The sequence below is a fragment of the Nuphar pumila genome, chromosome 2, assembly GCF_984573655.1.
Source record: "Nuphar pumila chromosome 2, dmNupPumi1.hap1.1, whole genome shotgun sequence".
NCBI classification, from domain to species: domain Eukaryota; kingdom Viridiplantae; phylum Streptophyta; class Magnoliopsida; order Nymphaeales; family Nymphaeaceae; genus Nuphar; species Nuphar pumila.
In genome coordinates, this window is record NC_143250.1 from 123,279,274 (window position 1) to 123,302,826 (window position 23,553).

At 37.7% G+C, this 23,553-nt stretch overlaps 1 protein-coding gene across 1 annotated transcript in view; it reads left to right on the forward strand.

Annotated features, from left to right (window-relative positions):
* The first annotated feature begins 286 nt into the window (after positions 1-286).
* The window catches only part of LOC149846987 (uncharacterized), an 81,895-nt gene continuing 58,628 nt past the window's right edge, over positions 287-23,553 (forward strand). The window contains exons 1-3 of the mRNA XM_089996727.1: positions 287-686; positions 3,046-3,114; positions 23,273-23,368. Coding sequence (XP_089852853.1) covers positions 384-686; positions 3,046-3,114; positions 23,273-23,368 — 468 coding nt within the window. The 5' untranslated portion in view covers positions 287-383. The remainder of the gene's footprint in view (positions 687-3,045; positions 3,115-23,272; positions 23,369-23,553) is intronic.

A 23,553-nucleotide genomic window follows, 5' to 3' on the forward strand; every position in this document is an offset into this window, starting at 1 on the left:
TTTAAAGGTCAGTTGGAAGAGTGATGTTGACTGTACAGTGTCCCTTTGATCCGGACAAACTAGTCAGCTAAAACCGGACGATGTTTTGCATTTTTTTTTTATAAATCTTGCATTCTACGGGGAAGACAGCAGAAAAGCTAAATTTACAAAGGAAAATTAACAATATTTCAAATGTTAAAATATTAAGATAAAAACTTAATTTCTGCCGATATTTAGCGAAAACAGCCCAGCCAATTTCTCGCATTTTTGGCTGTTTTTCTAAACACCGATATTCGCTGCACTGGTTCCGGCCTCTGGAGAGAGAGAGAGAGAGGTGTGAAGGGCGTGGGAGTGAACCAGCTCGCCGCTCCCACCCGTTTGGTTGAGAGAGACAGCCAAGAATAATGCTCGGCCACCGCTGCTTCATCTCACCACCACCGGTCCCGCGTCTCCCCGATACTACCCCCAAGCCCCTCGCACTCTCCTCCCTTTCTTCTTCCTCTTCGTCCTTTGTACTGTCTCATGCATCTTCTCTATCGTTCCATCCGCCGCGTCTCCGAACGAGCCGCTCCCGCTGCTTCTCGGTTAGGGCTTCGCGTTACTCTTCCGCTTCCTCGGCTTCTTCGGATTACTACGCGACGCTCAACCTCGACAGAGGCGCCTCCCTGCAGGAGATCAAGGGCGCCTACCGAAAACTCGCTCGCCAGGTTCGTCGACACTTGAATTTCGACCACTCGTTTGGTCCTCTGTTTTTCTTTCCCTGCATTTTCCATTTGGGCATTGGTTTGCTTTCTCTTTTATTGATGTCTTACAACATGGTTTTCTTCAACATGGTGCGCCTCCAAATCTGACAGAGCAAAAGTGAATAGTGTTCTTTAACTTGTTTTCAAGGATTCTTTCACTTGTGTTTGATTTCATTAATGTCTTTGTTGGGAAATAATGAGAATTATGTTCGAGGAGATGCAAGGGCTTGTGTTTGATTTCATTCTTGTCCCTGTTATGGAATGACGTAAATTATGTTCGAGATGCAAAAAGAATTCGTCATGTTTACGTTTTATTATCGTAAAGTGAAGACACCCTAAAATGTTGCAACAAAGAGGGAATCGAAAAAAAAAAACTTGGTGGTGTGCTTGCTCTTTCTTGGGGAAGCTAGTACAATATTGGCCGTTGATAGGTTTTCATGGCAGGCTTTGTGCTGGGTTTACAATCACGACAATTCCAAGGATGATAACAACAATTCAAAAGGTAATAGCCATAGTTAGTTTGTAGTTATTACTCTGAACCGAGTTTTGGTCATAACTTTTGATCCTGGTGTAGGATTGACCTGATTTTTGTCTTGTTCTAAATCTGAGAGTCTCTTCTTCAACTTTTCTTTTGGTCACAAACCTTAAAGATGTGGTTTTCAATGCTAAAAATTAGATTGAAATAAGATCTATAGTTTTTAGCAGGAAATATGAGAGAATAGATGATTAATGAGGTCTCTAGCTTTTCTGTTTTCATCCCTTCCTAACCTTTCATGCTTTCCAAGTAAACTAAATGGAGAAATTACAAAGCTGGGTGCGACTTTCTTCTTTTTACTTTTTTGAGTTTTTTTTCTTTGGACTTCTCTTCAGTGACTGACTCAATGGTGTGCACTCTTGCATTGAGAATGTACTAGCGGTTTTATGAAAACTGCAAATAACTTGTTATCAAAATTAGTGATACTGTGACCCACAGAAGAACCCAAATATCAAGTCTCCATCAAATTTGTGCTGCCAATTGTAAAAAATTCAGGTGTAGTTTTTGGAATTTAACTGGAAAGGCTTTCACTACATTGCGTACGGATGCAGTAAGCTCTGTGAAGGCTTACTCTCTGAGACCTAGAGATGGATCAGGAAATCATTTCTGTTAGGATAAATGCAATAGCATCATCCAGAAAATAAAGCAATTGAAAAACATGGGTGAAGATGCCATTTGACAAATGCATTGGCTTGCATGATCATTTATTTTAGTTTAAGGCATTGCAAGTGACACAGTGTTGCATAAGTCTTGGCTCATGGCAAGTGCAGGACCAAAAAAAGAAAAAAAGAACAAGATACTGTTGACGAACTCGCCTAAAACAAACAGTAATTGCCCCAAAGGCACTGATCCCTTTCCACTTCTGCAGAAACTTCTTGGGCAGCAAAAATCTGAATATGTGGTGACCAAAATTATACATAATGCTGTGATCACTTTATTGACAGTGCCCCTTGGCGTAGGTGAAAAAAATCTTGTGTATAATGTGCATATAGCCAAGCAAACCTTCTGCACAATTCACAGAAGAAAACTACTCAAGTTATTGTAAGGGAAGAAATCTACTTCTTTAAGTCAGCATAAAGGGTTGCTAAATACCAAATGTTCAATGGTGAGGAAATTGGCCATGTTGAACAGATCTTGCAGGAGTTGTCCATCTGAAGAGGTGGCTAAAATTGCAGAAAGCAAGTTGACAAACTATGGCACAAATGTCATGCCAGTAGTCAACATAACAAAAGATCAGCAGCGGGAGAGCTGGCACACTGAAAAGATGCAGAAAGAAAATGGTGGAGCATAAATTTGAAATTCTTGTAAGATAAAAAGATCAGAATCTGGGAACAAGGATAAAATGTCATGTGCATAATTATTTAGGTTTGACTTTGACTGTCTCAGGAATAGCACTCAAGGTGTGATTACTGCACCATATATTAGAAACCAGCTACCTCTGGCATCTTTTTGGAGTGTCATGATATATTACAAGAATGAGTTGTGAAACTCTTGTTGATGGCTGGAAATATCATTTAGTGCCATCCCATGCATGTTGACAGCATTTCTGAATTGACAATGTTATTAGTTTCATGCGTTTTGCTAAATTTTCTTTTTATCTAATGTTCATATTGTGATATTCAGGTTCTAATAATAATCTCATGCCACGTGACCTGATGCTTTGACTATGTTCTGTGAACTTTACTTGTCCCAATTATAAGACAGTTCAGTTTTGAAATTTTCTTCCCAAAGTCACCAATATTTTATCAGTTTTCTGTTTCTCATTTTTCACAATTTTCTCTGAAACAGTATCATCCAGATTTGAACAAGAGCCCTGGAGCAGAGGAAAAGTTCAAAGAAATTAGTGCTGCATATGAGGTGTCTACTTTCCCTTACTCTTTTTCCAATTCTATTTGTTTATGTGTTTGTAACTGTGAAAAGTTAAAACACATTAAAGACACTGCTGATAAGGTGAAGGGTTCTAACTGGATTTTTCTTTATACGCTATGCCTACTTAAACTTATACCGAAATTCTCCATTCTAAATTAATATATCATTGACATAAATGTGGTGTGGTGTTGGTATTAGAACTTATGTTTATATTTACCGAATGTTTTTAGGGTAAAAAAAGTGCTTCAATAAAATAACAGAAGAAACTGCTGAAAAATGGATGGCAAATCATCACCCCAGTAAAAGGACCAGATCAAGCACAGAAAAGAATATAATTTTTGTTGCATAGTCTTGGGGATTCTCCGTAGATCGGTATCACCCTGTGGTGTTGATGTTTCTAAGGCTCCACTCGACATCCTTCAATAACCTTTGTGAAATGAAGGAAAAAAAACACGCGGTTCTTCTTTTATTGGCTGGAAATGAATATCATTTGAATGACAACTTCAACTAGGCTACGCCTTGAGGAGAGTTTTTGCTCTTAATCAAGATAGGTTAGGGGGCGTGTTGAATTGGTAGCTGCTTAGTGATCAGGTCAAGCGTTTATCTACATTTAGTCTTGACCATAGTCACAAATATGTTCTCTGGAATTTCTCGGTGAGTGAATATCTCGGGAGCAATGTTGTGACATGCATTGAGGCGTAGCTGTTAGATCTTTAGTTTTCAGTAGACCTGATCTGCAATAGGAGAAAAAGGTGAAAAAAAGGTAGAAGAAGAAGACACTGGGATGTTTTGGGCTGCAAAGGTTCACGTTTTTCTTAGACATACGCGACTGACTCTTCATATTTATACATAGGTTACAAAGCAATTTGCTTATGGACATAATTGTCCTACAACAAACATAATATTATAAGAGTGTCCCAGTAAGCACATCAATCATGCAAATCCCAGTTTGGGTCTGGATCAGACCCAAACTAGTCCAGCCTGTTTCACGACACTTAATAGCCTCCCTCAAGTTGTGCATGGTCTTATACCATGGACAACTTGTTCTTTAAGAACCAAAATCTGTTTTTTGTCAAACCCTTTGTGAATAAATCTGCCACGTGGTCTTCCGTAGAGATGAAATGAGGCTCAATCTCTTTGTCTTCAACCTTCTGTCGAATATCTATCTCAATATGTTTTGTCTTACTGTGAAAAATAGAATTAAAGAATATTTTGATGGCACTTTGATTGTCACACAATAAGATAGATTTCGATATCCGTTCCTCCAATTCATTTAACAAATGCCTTGTCCAAGTAGCTTCAGCAGTTGCATCAGCCATTATCGGTATTAAGCTTCAGTACTTGATCTAGCTATTGTTTTTTGTTTTCTACTGCTCAGGATACTAAGTTTTTCCCAAGAAAGATGCAATACCCGAAAATCAACCTCCTTTCATCAGGATCTTCTGCCTAGTCTCTATCACTGTAGACTGTGACATTATGCATGTCTTCTCTTTTCCAACTTTTCTTAGATACTAGACCATTTCCAATGGTATCTTTTAAATACCTCAACACTCTCTTGATTGCATCCATATGTCCTGTTCGCTGCTCATGCATGAACTGCGACACTTGATTGACATAATAAACAATGTCAGGGCGAGTAAAGGTATGATATTGAAGCATGCCAACTACACTTCGATATCTTGTAGGATCTGGGTACAAATCTCCATCCTGTGAATTAAGCTTTTGATGTAAGACACTTAGTGTAGACAAAGGTTTGCAATCTTGCATACCAAATTTCTTCAACAAATCTAATGTGTATTTATGTTGTGTTAATGTCAAGCAACCATCCTTTCTGTCTACCTCGACTCCAAGGAAATATCGCAAATCTCCTAAATCTTTCATCTTAAATCTTTGACTTAAGAGTCTCTTTACTTCTTCAATGTGGCTCATCGAGTTCCCTGTAACAATAATATCATTAACATATATCAACAACAGGGTGGTGATACTTTTGCCCTTAAAGATAAACAATGAGTGGTCCAAGAGAGATCGACAAAACCCATGCTTCAGTATTTTCAAGGAGAAACTTTCAAACCACGAGCGTGAGACCTGCTTCAAACCGTATATGACTCTTTTTAGTCTGCATACATGTGTGCTTGAGTCTCCCTCCGCATATCCAGGAGGTTGTTTCATGTAAACTTCTTCCTTCAAGTCTCCATGACCGAATGCATTTTTGACATCTAACTGACTCAATGTCCATTTATGTTTGACAACTAAAGATAATATAATTTTTATTGTCCCCATTTTGACCACGAGACTAAAAGTTTCATCATAATACTGACCATATTCAGTGTAAACCCATTTGCAACAAGTCTGGCTTTGTATCGTTCTACGGTGTCATCGGGTTTGTACTTAATTTTATAAACCCACTTGGAATCAACAATATTTTTGTTAGGAGGTCTGAAAACAATTTCCCATGCCTGACATTCATTAAGCGCTTCCACTTCGTCATTCATGGCCTCAATCCATTTGTTTGATTTCACGACTTGATGAAACCCTACGAGTTCATCATGCTTATCAACCTGAGATAAAAAGAGTTGAAGATCCATAGAAAAATTGTTGTAGCTGACCCATTTGTTAACAGTTGCAGCCAACTCTTCTTGGCCCCGAGGTGAACCCATCTCCTCAGCTTCGACAACTGCCTTGCCTTTGGTGTTATGCAAGTTTTGATAAGGTGCCACGATGTCTTGCTCACAAATTGCAGCCTGTCGGCGTGTCTGTCGACACCGACTCCGGAGTCCTTTCTCCAGCACGAGAACGAGCTCTGGTACCACTTGTCATGGGCCTATTTCCTTCAATGAGCCAGCGCGGCGCTATGGTCCTTCTTCACCGCCGCAAGCCTACTTGTCAGCTCGCGATCATGGAAGCTTGTAATCAGAGTGCAAGAGAGCAAGAGAGAATAGAGAGAGAGAGAGAAATTGCAATCACAACGAGGGTGAACAAAAGAAAGCTGAACGCATTTACTTCATTCACAATTTTGCCCGCAGGCTATTACAGTTCAAGTATACGGGCTGCCCCTTCGGGGTATTGATTCACCTGAACCGGGCAGCTTACATCAGACTCAACAAAAGCAAAACAGACTATAAGCGCAACTGTACAATGTAAGTCGCAAGAGAACAATTCTGGTTATGTATATTAATATATTTTGTGAAAGCATGTGTAATTTTGTACTTGTGTGATGAAAATATCTTATTAGTAAGAGAATTAAACGTATTTTTATGTATATTTTGTATACTTTTTTATATTCTAATTGGGGTACCGACTAGTCTAGCCTAGTCCTCAACTAGTCTTTTTAGGGGTCCACCAACTAGGCACCGCCTAGCGCTTTTTACGTAGTGAGTAAATTCACTCAAACTGAAAATACAGGTATGAAATACAAGCTTTCTTTAATCAGCACATAGTCCATCAATTGGGACCTCTTGACCCCAAGGGCATAGCTATAAGAAGATTTCTGCACATTCTGGCCTTTCAGCAGGATCTTGATCAAAGTTAGGTTCGTTTGATAACTTTTGAAGAATTTCATCAACAAAAACCCTTGGTTTTATTATAGTGCTTTGCCAATACAAAACTTGAGCTTTTTTATTTGGCTACCTCTAATTGTCCTAATTTTCATTGGCTCATCATCTCTATGTAGTTCAACACAAGGTTGCTAAACTAGGAAGCGGAAGTGGGAAACGGAAGCGGGAAATGATACAAAAAGCATAAGCGAAAAGCGATGCATTTTAAAATATATAGGAAGCAGGAAGCGAGGAATACAAAAAGCAATATAAGAATTGAATGGGAATTGAAATGGAACACAAATAAAAAGTAAAATAAAAGTGACTTTTTAAATTTCATGATTTTTTTAGTGCAAGAATTAAATTTTTAACAAAATCTAAAAATAATGACTACCAATTTAGAGAAAGCACATGAAAGTGAGTGAGAAGCGTGAGAGGAAACATAAAAAAATGAAAAGTAGAGTGAAAGAACACATTAGAAAAATAGATGAAGCGTGTGCAACACATAAGAGAAGCGTGGGAGAATCGAGATTTTCATCAAGTTTCGGAAGCAAGGAGTATCGCGCTTCCGAGGCAAGTTTTCGAGAAGTGGGCTTCCCACCTATCTAAGAAGCTTTTGGTAACTTGTTCAACAAGCTATTCCACCGAGGCAGTTGTAGGCTCCGGCATATAACGAGATTTGGATCTACTTATCATAATCCCCACCTGCACCGTGTTTAACCTTTTTTATTAGTGATGTGAAAATCATTTGTATGACATATCCAAGACCATCCCATGAATGCCCCTTAATTTCTAAGGGCAGCATTTTAATATGTCCATTTCTAACTTGACTCTTCTCTGCCATTGCATACATCTACTTTAACATGAGCATCTCTCCGCCATGCAGTCTTCTCTCCCCATTGTCATTTAGGGTCTTTTTGGGAGCCTTGAATTGAAGATGATGTATTTTCCCTCAATTCTCTCATGTTTTCCACTGTTTGGGAGAAGTAGTGTTGCCAAAACAATGCATTGGTAAAGGAATTGGCAGCCCTAACATCAAAGCGCAATACCATTCTAAAGAGGGTGATTTTGACAACTCCATCCTCACACTAGATTTTGGCAAAACCACTTAGCAACCTTAGTTTTCAAAAGCTCTAGTCGGAACTTAAGCGGAAGACCTTTAAAATGAAGTCAAGGCCTAGGCAGGACTAGTTGGCATATTTAGAACCGAAAAAGGAAAACATCAAGAAAAGCAAAAAATTTATAATAAATATTTAAATTTAGTAACAAACATATGATAGTAACTATGGATGAAGTGTGTAATTCAGTGTAAGTGTGTAACATGTGGCAAAATTCATGAAATTGCATGAACATACACCAAAACTTAGGGCACACCAACATATATATAGACTAATATATAGATAGAGAGAGCGAGAGAATTGAGGATTATCCTGCCCCTGTTTCGTTACATCACTATTAGGAACCTCCAAAAATCATAGTTTTTAGATGTTTTATATTCAATCTTAATCGTTAGATGTGTTTATGATTGTTGTTGAACGGAGAACATGTAATTGATTATCCCCTCCTCCCTTTCCGGAAGGGGGATGGGGTCGCCTCTCGTTAAATGGGGGACAGGGTCTCGCCCCTTTTCCGCCCGCTACCTCGCTCTCTCTCCCCTCTGCCGCTCGTCTTTCATCTCCCTTTTCCTTCCGCCGGCTCATCTCTCACACTCTTCCCGGTCGACGACTCCGATCACCTGCTGCCGCCGTCGCCAGCAACCACGGCCGTCGGTGACATCCTTCTCGCAGCAGCGGCAGCCACCTCCTCCTCTCGCTGTAGCCTCCTCCAGTCGCCGGAAAAAGGTAGGATCTGGTATTTTTCTGTAGGTATCGACTGATTCGGGATGTGATTGGCTCAGTCAAGGGAAGGGAACCGAGTGTCTGACGAGATTCTTGGCTGCCGAAAAAACCCAAGTCTATGAGTTGAGGGTTTCAGTAGCTACGATATCCGATGCGTAAGAACCATTGAAATATTTCTTGATCGGTGGGTCTTGGGTCGTCATGCTGTGTTGGATGTCTGAAACCCCAAACCTATCCTCTAATTTGGGGATTTCTGGTGTTCCGGAAAGAAACCACAACCGATCTTTCAAATTGGGGATTTTCGGTGGACCTAAAACTGTATTCGATTAATGAGTGTTGGGATTTTTCTCGGACCTCCAAATGAGAGCATTCTGATTTTTCTCTTAGGGGAGGATGCTCAGAAATCTTGGAATCAAAATGTACCTTGATGTTAGCTGATTCGTGTTTGTTTTACGCTATGAAATGCAGCATGCCTATGTTAAATCATGTTATTTGATTTTGTATCTGCTTCCTTTAACTGTACATAAGCATGTTTATGTGCTTTACTATTAGCCATATGTGTCTAATACCTTTAGGTGAATACAACATGTATCTGTTAAATCCCTGTTATTTGATTTGGCGTCTGTTTCAATAAGTAGTACATAGCCTGTTTGTGTAGTCTCCTGTTAGTTTTAATTTGAGTCTGTTGCATTTAGCAAAATATAAAATGTTCAGGTTAATCCCTTTTAACCGATTAATATCTGTTTCATTTATTAAAACATGACATGTTTACTTAAATTCCTGTTAACCACCTAGGTATGTTTCATTTAGCAAAACCTACTATGTTAAGTTAATTTCTGTTAGCCAAATGGGTCTGTTGTTAGCCTATTGTGCATCAGTATCATTTATGTTCATGTTAACACCTGTTAGTTGATCTTTTGTGTATGTTTCATTTAATAGTACATAGCATGTTTATGTAACCTCTTGTTAGCCTAATCTGGGTCTGATTCATTTAGTAAAACATACCATGTTCAAGTGAATTTCTATTAGCGGAATGGGTCTGTTCATTCTAAAAATTATAAACAGGCTTACGTTAGTAGATTGAGTCTGGTTCATTATGTACAACATGGCATTTTTATATTAAATTCCGGTTAGCAGATTGGTGTATATTTCAACCAGCCTTATGAAGTGAAATCATTGATCGAATCTACACATAAACTGGTTTAGACTCTAGTTTGCCTCAAACACACTCAGCAACATATACTGCTACTGTTATCATTGATTAGACTGCAATGTATTATTTGAATTGCTTGTATGCAGCATGTTAACTGCGTTTCAAGAATGAGGTTGTTATACTGGTTCCAAACATATGATGGTGTACTTATTGACATATGGACATGTGCCTTTTCGCGAGGCAAATACTTGGAAAAAACCTTGCCTAATGAGCTATATTGGATTGATTACCCGATATCGGTACTTGGGCGAACTTGTGTGCTAAGACAATAAAATGATAAAAACTTAATTGTAAATATTGTGTGCTCGACTGGTTTAAAGGTACCGGGGCTTGTGTGCTTTACTGGTTTAAAGGCACTGGAGCACTTTGAGTGAGTTTATGCAATCAATATGACAAATGATTGAGACTGTTTTATACACCTTGGTAAAATGATTAAGTTTGGAAATTCTATTGTTATAGTAGTAGAAGGAAGCTGAGGAAATGCCCTGTACTTCAGGAAATTAATTAAATGAAAAGATTAACCCACTCAGATTCAGACTTACCTTGGAGAGGGTAGGTGATACAAAACTCTGGGGACATGTGTTTAACTATTTCGAGCTAAAGTGACTCATTGGTCCCCAGTCCTCGGAGTTGGGAGGATCCGGACTACCAATATGTCCTAGGTGGTAGCTATTTTTTCTTCTGCAGAAGTTAGAGATGCATTGTAACGCCCCGAAATCTTAACCCAAATTTTGAGATTTTTTTTTTCAATACAGCGGAAACAAGTCATACCGTAGGGCTAAGCATTCCAGAACATTACAGATGGAGCAAGACCAAAACATTCTTTTCATTCCAATATCAATGAAAATTCAGATCAGAGTTCTCACACTATCCTTGGAAAAGTAAATCCAAAAATCACGATCGAAGCCTCATCCCGCAGTCGTTCCTAAATCCAACTCTTCACCTGAAAATTTATAGGAATTAAACTACAACTGTCTAAGTATGAATTACTGTAATTTTTCTTGCAGGTGTATTATGTGTCAAGTATATGGTGTGGGTGCCGAATGTGATTTTCAACCCATACAAGAATAAGTAAAGAAGTATGCTACAACAGTCAACAATTTATGAGAAGCAATCTGACAAGTATCATCAAAAGCAATCATTTGAATATCCCATAATCACAGATACAAATTCATACAATGATTCAGAGAAATGCAATTATGACAATTCATAATTCAGGTACGCATTCATACCACAAGGTACATCATTATGCATAAAGAAATGTTAAACCATACCATGATGCATCATTTTAGTACAACAAGACATTTAACATGCATTGACAGTTAAACATCATGCATCCATCAAACATGTAACAATTAAGGAAACATATAACATATGCATGTTCTAATGTATAATAGGAAAATGCATGATTATGTGAAATGCATGATTTCTTTTGTTATCTTTCATTTAAGTTCCATCTTTCCATATGCATGCCCTATTAAATGCACGCAGCTTTAAGTTCCTCTTTTTAATTACAGTTGCCCGCGGATACACCAAACAGGTACAAACCCCGAGGTCAAGTAGGGTTCCTGGGGTAGCTTAACACACAATTTGTATCTTATTACCGGGTTCCAAACTTAGCCCTCGACCGATATCAGGAAACAACACCATCCATCGGAACCTTGAAAAACAACATCCAAAGTCGGGGACACCAGGGAAAACAGCATCCACTGACGCCATTTTCTTGGTATACCAAAACAGACTCACAGCTGTGACTAACACACCACTCCCGGGTAAAGTGACGGACTCTCCCTAAAACCGTGGCCAGGAGAAAGAACCTAAATATCGGGTTCAGGGGACAAAATTATAGTACACGGAGTTTTTGTATCCTCACAGTCTCCCCAAGATCGAAACTCTAAGATTCTCATACTCCAGATGAGATATCCTAGAACGTATATTACACTGTTCTTATTCATTATCTTTTAATTAAGAGCCAATTATTGAGTTTTGCATTTCTACATGCAATAACAAGGGAAAAGCTCGCATTAACCCCTGCGAGAACCATCACGAGACTGCAGCCTGTGGAAACACATTGAATAGTGCAATATAGAACAATAATATAAAGTATGATTTTTTTTGATGCATTTAAACAATTAAGGAAAGAGCGAACCAAGGCTCAAGGTTCTCCAGGCCTGTGATGATTCATTTAGACCATCGATGCATCGTATGCAAAAATCATAACTTGCAATTTATGCAATGAGGTCAGCATGCCTCCAAATGCACATTCATTCGAACCAATTTAACAATGTGCATGAGTTACCACAGTCATATGCATGTGTTCACCATCCATGTGCGAGTGCTTTCATGTAATCACTTAAGACACATGCATTCATCCATAATTCATAAGTACATGAGAACATTTATGCATGATTTTACATGCTAAACACGCATTGATTTCATGTATGCACTTTCCAAAACCAACTTTGCAATAATATGTTAACAGACACCAAATGCCTCACATGTTACAAACTATAAAGCATGCTAACACGTGCCATTAAATATTCACAAGCTCAAATGTATGTATATAATAACCGATGGAGTTATCAACATAAATTTGTTAACATTGAATTAACTTATGTATGTCCTATACATGCTTAGACACTGACTTGTGTCAAAAACCGAAAGTTTCTCAATAGCTTTATTTCCCTTGCACCCAAGTTAACGACCCAAGTACCTGCATCGGGTATTCAATGAATATTGCCCATTAGGCAAGATTTCCTAGACACCCACTCAGCGGGAGGGAATAGCAGTAATTAACTTGCTCATTTACCATATAAGGTACCATAGTATTTTTTTTTTTTGTAAAACAAGCATAGTAATTTGCTGATTTTCATTACACATGCAATTCTGTCATTTGCATTAAATCTTTTAATTCTAGTTAGGCATCTGACATTGTATATCTTAAGCCATTCACGGTTGTAGTGGTTCAATAAAAATTCTAGAATGTTTATGTCATAGAAAAAAAATTGTCAATCATAATCCCCACACAGTCAACACAAAAATGAAATTTTCCAAATCATGACTAACTTATGAAGTACCCATTTATTTCTATCCCTACCAAAAATCACCAAAATCCTACTATCTGTTAGAGATTATGGTCTTTGAGCATATCGGGTGTAGTGAGTCCGCATAGCAGATATAATATGAAAGAAAAAACAAAACCTGTCTGCTAAGGCATGTCTTTATGAAAAGAAAACTCTAGGACAGACTCAATAGATTATGCAGATTTTGATTCCATAGATCATAGCAATAAAAAAACAAAATCTATCATTTATCATATTCAAGTGTTGTAGACCGTTTCAATGATGGATTAAATAGGAAAAGAAATACACTCTCAGGCAGGTATGGATTTGAGATATAGAACCACTGATACATGGATGCCAAATACAAACATGTTCAGAGTTAAGGTAAAATGCAAAAACGTAAGCCTTGCTCGTGGACTTCACCGAAGTGTATTCTGCTCAAACACCCAGTCCATGATTTTTGTCTTAGTATCTACTTGCGAAAGAATTTGCCAATGTGAACCCCAACAACACAAATTTCTATTTTGTGACTCACACAGGAAGTAAAAAGTGAAAATAACATGCAGAGACCAAGTGTCATTTTTTTTCAATTGAAACTGATGTACACAGAAACTAATATAAATTTTTGTTTTTCATTGGACGTATTATATAAACAGTCTATTGAAAACCCTGTAGACATTTTTTTTTTCTTTATTTGGGTTCATAGCAGCCGATACCCCTAAATTTTGGTTTGGGGATTCACGGCAACACAAACCCCCAATGTGGTTTGTTCCTAACACCACTGTTCGAAAATCAGAAACCCCCAACTCGGGTATTTGGGGGTTAAGAGGAGTACAACCCTATTAGCATAAATCTGAAAACTCATGAATCGGAACCTCTCGTCGTTTTTCGAAAACCCCAATATCATTTGGGTTTTCACAGTAGCCGAAATCCCCATTCTGCCAATTTGGGGTTCCCGATAGCCATTAAACTCCACCCCGTAGCATAAATCTGAAAACCCCAAACCCATTTAGATTCAATAAACCCCAAATCCCCCTTTCATTATTCGAAAACCCCCTTTTCTTTCAATCGATTTAGAGCCTCACCGTAACCCCATCAATGCTTGGACACCGGACACACCAAAACAAGAAAAGAAACAGTAACCCCTACCTTTTTCCGGCGAGGTGGTTGCTGCTACAACGAGAGGAGGTGAAGATCGAGAGGGAGAGAAGGGCTCGGCAGGGCCGGCGGCGTCGATCCAGTCACACGTAGCAAGGGTGCCGGCGAGAGAGGCTCCAACGAACTCCAGGGCAGCATCGATGGCTTGCGCAGAGGGAGACGAGAGAGAGAGAGGAAGAAAGAAGAGAGCAGAGGTGGGGAGGAAGAGGGGCGAGACCCCCATTTGAAGAGGCAGGAGCACACTGCCCTCCCAGCGGCGCGCTCCAGCCCCCTTCCCCCTTTGCGATATCCCTTTGCAGGGGTTAGGGTTCACCCTAACCCCTTCATTTTATCGGGCCTTCATATGCCCCTTAAAATAAAACCCCTCTCCTTTTTTTTTTTTATATAAGCATGCGGGTTGGGGCCGGGTCCAAGACCCGGGTCTAGCCGCGGTTTTGGATCCGCACCACCCACGTGATATGGATCCACGAGTTGGATCCGAATGGATCCAATCATGGATCCCTTGATATACATATATACATATTTTTAATTTATGTTATTTATTTTATTTTATTTTTTATAAGTAAATATATATGGTATTATACTTATATATTTATAACGATCATATATGGATCCTGGATCCGTAACTTGGATCCATGCCCGAATCGCACGAATTATGCCTTATTTATAGAAAAAAAATATTCAAATAGCTAACAAAAATACGGTTATTACATGCATCCTGTTTTGGTTTTGGCCTTTGGGAGGTTCTCTCGGTCACTGACCGCTCCCTTAGGATTTACAGTTTCGGTTAGAACGTTCGGGTTAATAAAACACCCATGAATAATAAACCCCCGAATGTTCTCTTCCGTTACGAGTGATTCGGCCCGCGTGTACTCGCGGGATAATTAAAGATAAACATCTAATTAGAACATTCAAGGTATCACACTCAGTAAACTGTTAGATTTATAGCTTCATAACTCTTTCAGAATATAGTTTTGTACTTTTAGCATGCTTTAAAATTATAACATGTGAGATGTTGGATCCTGTAATGTGTAGTTGTTAGTTAAATGATATACTTGTTACTGCTATTTCATAGTTTGGTTTACTTGCTTCTGTATATGTTGCAAATCACACATGACACCTACATCACATACTTGAAACATGATATACCTGCAAGAAAAATTACAGTAATTCCTACTTAGACAGTTGTAGCCTAATTCCTATAATTTTACCATTTTTCAGGTAAAGTATAGAGTTATGAGCGGCTGCGGGATAAGGCATCAGATCGAGATTTTTGGATTTATTGTTCCAGACATCGCTTGGGTTTATTATAATTGAATGATTCATATCATCTAAAACTCTGATGTTAATTTTCATCGATATTGAAATGAAATAAATGTTTTGGGTTTGCTCTCTACTGTAATGTTCCGGAATGCTTAACCCTATATTGTTTCTTGTTTCCGCTGTTATAAAAAAAATTACATAAATTTGGGTTAAAAATTTGGGGGCGTTACAGGCGATCGACAGAGGGGAAAATAGAGGGAATGCGAGAGTTGGAGGGTGAGGTCCTCTCCCCCTTTTAACGCTGCGATCTCTCTTCCTTTCCGAAAGAGATGGAGGAGAGTCGGTTACGTTTCGTAACCTCTCCCCCCTCATTCTTGATTTCTTTAGCAAGAATCGTGGCCTAGGCACGATTCTTATAATCAATACTTTATTAATAGAGGGTCGGGTCCAGGTTCGAGCCCCGCGATCCGCGATGCCGGATCCACTCTAACGTGGATCCGGGTCGGCCAAGAATGAGGGATCCACATGGACCCGGGTCGTAAGGGAATGGTGGATCCACATATTGGATCCATTTGGGTCCAACCCCAATTACCCAATATTATTGCGTATATATTTTTAATACCCATTTATATATTTCCTTTTTGGATCCGAGTAACGGATCCCGGGTCCGATATATATAAAATCACTCAAATTTTTTGGTTATTACACAGATCTTATTAGAGCATAAAAAATAACCTATTGGCAAGTCTGACAACATTGCATACACACACAATGTAGGCAGGTGTGATTAGATTGAACCCACATAATAAATTGTCAGGTCTGATTAGACTGAACCCACATAATAAATTGCCAGGTCTCTGCTCACACATAGCAATCAGCAGGTCTGACTAGACTGTCCACAAAATTTTTTTGGTATATTTGATCAAACTGCTCATGGAGACATATCGGTAGACCTAATCAGACTGCTAAAACACAATATAATGGCAGATCTGATTAGGTTTACTCATATGTTGAAATCGGCAAATCGAATCACATTAAAACTGATCCCAAACAATATATTTTTTTCCAGAAGATAGAACCCTCAAATATCATGGTCGACGAGGGCACAAAAAAAAAAAAAAAAAAAAATATATATATATATATATATATATATATATATATATATATATATATATATATTCAACATGATTGACTAAAAAAAAGAAATCAACAACATGATTCTCACACTGTATGCAAATCCAAAGTCAACAAAAGTTGAACACATGCTTAAATAGGAAAAAATCGATGGCATGCTTATATACAATCAAGAAAATCTACATCAAAACATAGATATTTCAAGATTCAATGCACTAGGGAAATCAAAATCTCAAGAAATACATGAAATCATCACTTAATACATGTACATGTACATGTACATATACATATTTTTGGATCAAATTTCCCTTTTTCATCTAAACTTACACATAAAATTAGTTTATAATTATTTCTTCCTGTACGAACTTAGAGATAAATCCATACCTTAATCGAAGCGTAGAAAAATTGGAAAATCGACGAATGTATGGTGAGAAAACTGATTTTTCTACTCTTTCTTCTTTCCTTCCTTTATCTTTTCTCTCTTTCTTTTTTTTTCTCATTTCTTTCTTTCTCTCCTCACGATTTTTGGGTTCTCTCTAATCTCTCCTTCTCTCTCTAGAATCACAATTTCTAGAGAGAGAGAGGAGACCAACCCCTCTTTATATACTATTACCCCCTTCTTTTAGTATTATATTATTTATTTATTACAATTATCTAGAGGGTGACATCCCCTCTAGAGAAGTCTTAGCATAAGTAGAGTTCTATATCATGTAGAAGTCTACATTATCCTTTTTATTAATTATTTTATTTTATTTATTAATTATTTAATTATTAATATAATATTCTGAGAATGTTCTAGAGGGTGTCGGCCCCCTCTGAAAGTCTCCCTGGAGTAGAGTTCTACTCCAGGTAGAACTCTACCTACACAACTTAAATTTTAAATTGACCACATATGGATTTCAGATCTAGATCTGGATCCATATCCAAAACCCATATGGATCCTACCTGAACAAGATCCTAGCTAATATGGGTCCTGGACTGGGTCCAGATCTATATTAACTTGGATCAAAAGGAGTGGATTCAGTCCGATCCAATCCAGAAAAGGCAAAAAAATAGAGGCAGGTCATTTTTTAAAAACGCGATTTTTGGGCCAATAGTGACTCTATTTCAGAAAATGGGCCACCAACGTGCTCAGAATTACGAGACACATTTAACGGTATACATACCTGATTTTCACTTCTGAATTTCGCCTGAATTTAACATTAGTTTCGCTCGATTTTTGCTCGAATATAAAGGTTAGACACAAATTTTTTCTCAAACTTTAATTGGCTCATTTAACTTTAATTGGCTCATTTAGGTCTTGTCAGTGAGCTTTGGGCCACGCCTAGACCCAGCTGAGGTCACCTATATTTAAATATACTTTCCATGATTTTTATTACTTTAATTAAATATTAAATTAAAAAATCATATTTTTCAAAATTAAAAATTATGGAAAAAATACGCGATATTACAGTAAGACCATTAATGTAGGTAGTATCATTCCACTATTTTTCATGATAGGATGGAAAACTCTCTCTCTCCTACTAGGGCCTCAAAGTAGGGAATGATGCAATTCAATACTATATCACAAATACACATGGACACATGATGTGGGTTCAACTCGCAAGTTCATTTTTTTGGGAAATAGGACACTTTTTTAAATCTTTTAATCAACAATAAATTATTTTTTTGATATTTTAATATTAAAAACACAATTTTTATTGACATAATACTTTAAAACATTAAAAATATTAAAATATTGACCATATGCGTCATGTTTATGTCCACTTGTGTCACCAGGGACACCACCAAAATGGCGTGTCCCTACGAAATAGATTCAATATGATCAGTAGGGTTTCTATCTAAACAAAATCAATCCTATAGCTGAATACATGCACATCTATCCTAGATTCGGATCCTGATCCATTCAAATTTCAAAATCAACAGCCACATTTGGCCATGTCACTAAAATTGAAAACCTATTCCTGTCCTGACCCAGATTCGAAAGACCTGATATTCAGCTCATCCGAACCAAAGACGAGACACTACTAGTTCCCTACTGTAATTTTTTTTCTTAGAATTTTTACTAAAGCCCTCAGTGCTGACAGCAAGAAAGCCCACAAATATCGATATGGGACTAAATTTTAGCTTACACAAATTCACAAACCATCAGAAAAATAAAGGGCTGTCCCTCTCTCATTAATTGTAACCTCCTTGAATGGCACACCTTATTTTCTTTTCTGCTATAGTGTCACAAATTTAAGCTTTCAGATATGGTAGAGTGGGGAAAGTAAAGTCTATAGGGTGTGACAAGGTGTGTCTCCGTACCATGTGGGTGTCATTTCTATGCTTTTCAGAATGATAATTGGGTTTGAGTCCATTACCGGAACCTGACACAGGTCCAGATTCGAAATTATCCAAAAATCTTAATTTATATCTGATCCGTTTAGAAAACAGATAGTTCTTTATGAACCATATCTGCTTGAATTACTTTGGTCTGGTCCGGATATTGGTTAGGATCTGACCTATTTGCATCCCTAATAATCAGCATCCCTATGATCACTTTCTGTCCATAAGGGAGACTCAATTTTTTTTAAGGAAAATTTCAAATACCCCCCAAATGTTTTGGCCTAATTCATGTGCACACCAAACTTTTCAGAGTTTGCAAATGCCCACCAAAGCTTTTACCTGGGTTAATCAAATGACTCCAATCATAAACTAACGTAGGATTGATATTCGGTTAACCAAACTCATGTTTTGAAGTTACCGTTTTACCCCTGCAATTAGGGAAATACAATCACTAGTTTTCCTTTATTCTAGAAGTATGAACAAAGTAAGTTTGACTGTTTATAGGGCTATCAACCGAATGTTTTGATTAAAATGTTTATTATGTTTTGAGTAAAAATTTTATTGACTACAATGGCACTTGAACCCTTGACCTCCACAATAAGAAACAAGACACTAACCACTACACCATGAAACTCAATCTTGATTATTTAAAAAACACAATTTATATAAAGCTTAAATTGCAATAAGCTAATCAAACCAACAATCACTCGACCCACCAATAGCACAACTAGCTGACCTCATAAATATCCAAACCGAAACTAAATGCATTTTCATTTAACCCAAAAGTCAATCTGGTTATAATTGACAAAAGTTTTACTATTTTAAGAATCAAAATCAATTAGTTATTGCCATGATGGTGACTATGTGAGCTCTAAGCGCAACTAGGTCCGTTTGGTTTCTCAATAACTGACCTGATAAATTTCCGAACCGAAACTAATTGCATTTTCATTTGACCCAAAAGCCAATCTGGTTATAGTTGACAAAAGTTTTTCTATTTCAAGAATCAAGATCAATTAGGTATTGCCATGATGGTGACTATGCGAGCTATAAGCGCAACTGTGTCCGTTTGGTTCCTCAAGAGAGAGAGAGAGAGACTCACGACTTGTGATAAGTGAAAAAAAGTTTCCTAAAAACCAGGCTTTCTCATCTAGCAAGACATATGGGTAGCATGGTCATTTAAAAAAAATTATAACCGAATTAATATTAGGTAGTTAAATTGGGGTCATTTGATTAACCCAAGTAAAAACTTTGGTGTGCATTTGCAAACTCTGAAAAGTTTGGTGTGCACGAATTAGGCTGAAACATTTCAGGGGTATTTGAAAATTTCCCTTTTTTTATCGGGCCTCAAAACTTAGGTTGGAAAGCATTCTAAATCTATGTTTACTAGGTTAATGCATCATCCATATGATGCTGCAAACTAGTTTTAGGTGTAACTTGCTAAACCATGTCTATAACAAGGTTTAGTTCATCATCCATATGCCCACTAAATGTGCAAAGAAAGGAAAAAACATATATGCCTTCACAAAGGAAAAAAGAAATGGCATGCTCTTGTACCATGTGAAAATATATACCTGCCATAGACACAACATGAATAGGTAAGAAATACCCAGTTTTAAGCACTAAATGCAAAAAAACATTAAAGAGAAAAGTGGTGTTACAAAGTTACAAACAGAAAAAATTCAAATAGCAGACTCTTAAGGACTGGCAGACTCTAACTAACAATGTTGATCAGCAGAGGGGAAAGTGGAAAGCCCTGCCGTAAACCCCTCCACATCCGAAAATAATCTTCCCTGATCCCATTTACTTTAATCTGTGCAGAAGTAACTAATTCTTTAGTCTGTGCAGTCCAGTGCTGGCCTAAGCCCATTCCAAGCTGTCAAAGAGGAATGACCACTTGATGTTGTTGAACACCTCGTTTAGGTTTAGTTTCAATAAAGAAGCCAAGTGCTTATGTGATAATATAGAATGTGTCGCCTCATTTGCTATGATGGTGCACTCCTGAATTTTTCTATCTCGAGTAAATGCACTTTGATTGGGAGATATAATGTCCATCATTCCTCTCAGTCTGTTGGCTAAAATCTTCTCAATAATCTTGTATATACTATATACTATTCAAGATTTAAAATCTTAAACCAATCAATGTCTTCAAGTCTTCAACTTCAGACTCTTTTGGTATCTTTCGCTAGCTAATAAATTGGGATATGGATAAATTTTGTTTGTATCATTTTCTCCTTTCAGTCATGTAGTTGTTTGAAGATCTGTTGGATCCAAAAGTTGCAGAAATCTTACTAAAAATGTAGGCATATCATTTTCTTCATAGTTGTCGTGATCATGTGTTTCACCCAAGTTTAAGCATTTTTGTGATCGGCTAGTGGATAACTTGGTGAACCAAAATTTTCTTTCTTTTATTTTCTAAGCCTTTTGGACTGCCTGTTTTGTGTATGTTGTTTAGTATACTAAAGTTTTATTCTCATCTAACTTCCATTTGTGATTTTGTAAGATGAAATTCTGATTTTGGGAAATTTCTGCTCCAGTATAGGATTATCTTGTCATTCTTCAAATCAGGAATTTTCTAGTGTCATGTACTTTGAATTTGTTTTGTATAAGCTTCTGTCCTTCAAAAGTTTTTACTTGCATTGAACAACTTGTATGTGATATATATTACATATATTTGTGTGTGTGTGCACTCATGCACACACACAACATCACACCACACACATGCACACACACACATGTACACACGCACACACACACACACACAAATGTGTGTGTGCATGCATGTGTGTGACTGTGTGTGTGTGTGTGTGTGGTGTCATGTGCATGTGTGCATGTGTTTGTGGTGTGTGTGCGTGCGTGCGTGCCTGCGTGCGTGTATGTGTTTGGGAAAATGTAACCAATATGATCAAGCTATACAAAAATGACAATAATCAAGTGAAGTATAGGCGAAATCATGCTTGGCTCAATCTGTTTGCTACTGAAACGACCAGCCTACTCGACCTGATCAATTGGATATCAGATCCAGCCTACTTTGCTCTCACATACAGTTATCCTTGGTATTGTATTCTCCCATGTCTTTTCCACACTTCTTCTTGTCCTTGTGGTTCCTGTTGTTTCTTTCTTGCCAAAACTGCCACCATGCAAAGAACATCCACCATCTCAAAATTCTTCTCCTGTTGGATTTTTCCTCCTAATTTTTGACTTGGGTGTTTGAATACCATTTTATATTTATTGGCATAGTTCAAAAATGTTACAAGCAAAAAAGAAGTCGTGAACTTAATGACATCCACTAAAAGCTGCCTGCATTAACAAGTTTTTCATATTTTTATTACCCCTATCAAATTTTTAAATGTTCATTCTAGTACTTTATCTTGGATAACACCTTTGAGGAATTCTAGTAGATTTGGAACACATGCAATTGTTTTTGAAAATAAGATCTTGAGAAAGGTTGGAAAAGTGCTCTCATCTAAGCATAGTTGGCAAACTCGTGACTCGGATTCAGATCGCTTGACCCTTGACTTGCGAGTTAGCGGGTTGACTCGGTAACTCGGATGAGTTAGGACTATGCATTTTCTAGTATTAAGATATGGAAAAAAGCAAACTCCATATTGTATAATAACTAAATTTAGCACATGACATCAATGACTAAGCTATATAAGTATTCAACTGTACATAATTATTAATGTTTATGATTTAAAAACATATGATTCTTTATAACAAGTATCCATTTATGAGCACTACACATTAAAACCTCAAAATGCATGTTAAAAAACACATAAGAGGCATGTTGATTGGTGGTCCTGAATCAATGAGCTAGTTGGGGCCCGATCCGGGTCGACTCGAGCGATTCCCAACTCAACTCGCCGGGTTTGCCAACTACGCATCTAAGTGAAAGTGCTACCATGGATTAGTCAGTGTAATGAATTCTCTAGGATTCAAATATAGAATGCCTACTATAGGCAAGAGCACAAGAACAACCCACAAAGGGGCACTCACAAAGCCAACACAAGAACACAATCTTTATTTATCAAATATGCATTAGGAAAATGCATAACATCTAATGGGACAAGATATCCCTATTTATATACAAACAAGAGGGCCAAGATGACCCGTATAGCTTTTGGGAAAGGCCCCAACAGCTATATTGACCAAAAGACAAAACCGCCCTTTACAAAAGTGTAAGTCTCTAATGGGCAGAGACTATTACATGTACAAAATTACCAAAATACCCCTATATGGTATTATCTATTACAAAGAAGAAACACACACACACACACACACACACATATATATATATATATATATATATATATATATATATATATATATATATATATTCTAACAGTTAGAGCTAGCAGACTTGTTAACTTCAAGTATGAATGTCAATAACACCCTGTGTATGTCTGTGTCCTATGGATTCTGAAAACACCTTGTGTGCTTTGTGCGAATTTATGACTTTTGTGAAATTACTTTGACAAATATCTAAAGTTGCTGCCAGAAACATTTCCACATGCTACTGGTAATTAATTTTCTTTAACTATGTAATTTGTTGCTCCTCTTGTTTGTCACATTGGAGGTGCAGTGCCATGATCAATATATGGAGTTATGTTCTCTACTTAGGTGCTTTCAGATGCTGAAAAAAGATCTCTATACGATAGCTTTGGTGAGGCTGGGATAAAAGGTGATTACCAAGACTCAGGTGCTGTTCCACAAAGGGTAGGCCTCTCTCTCTCTCTCTCTCCACCCTCCTCGTGCCAACCCTCCCTCTCTCTCCCCCCCTCCCCCCTTTAATAAACTGTATAATTTTTTTTGGCTATTGGGCATCTGGAAGAGCTAGAATTCTCACCTTGTGCCAGGACCTACGGGCCAAGGGACAATTTCAGGTAGACAGTTTCTATGTT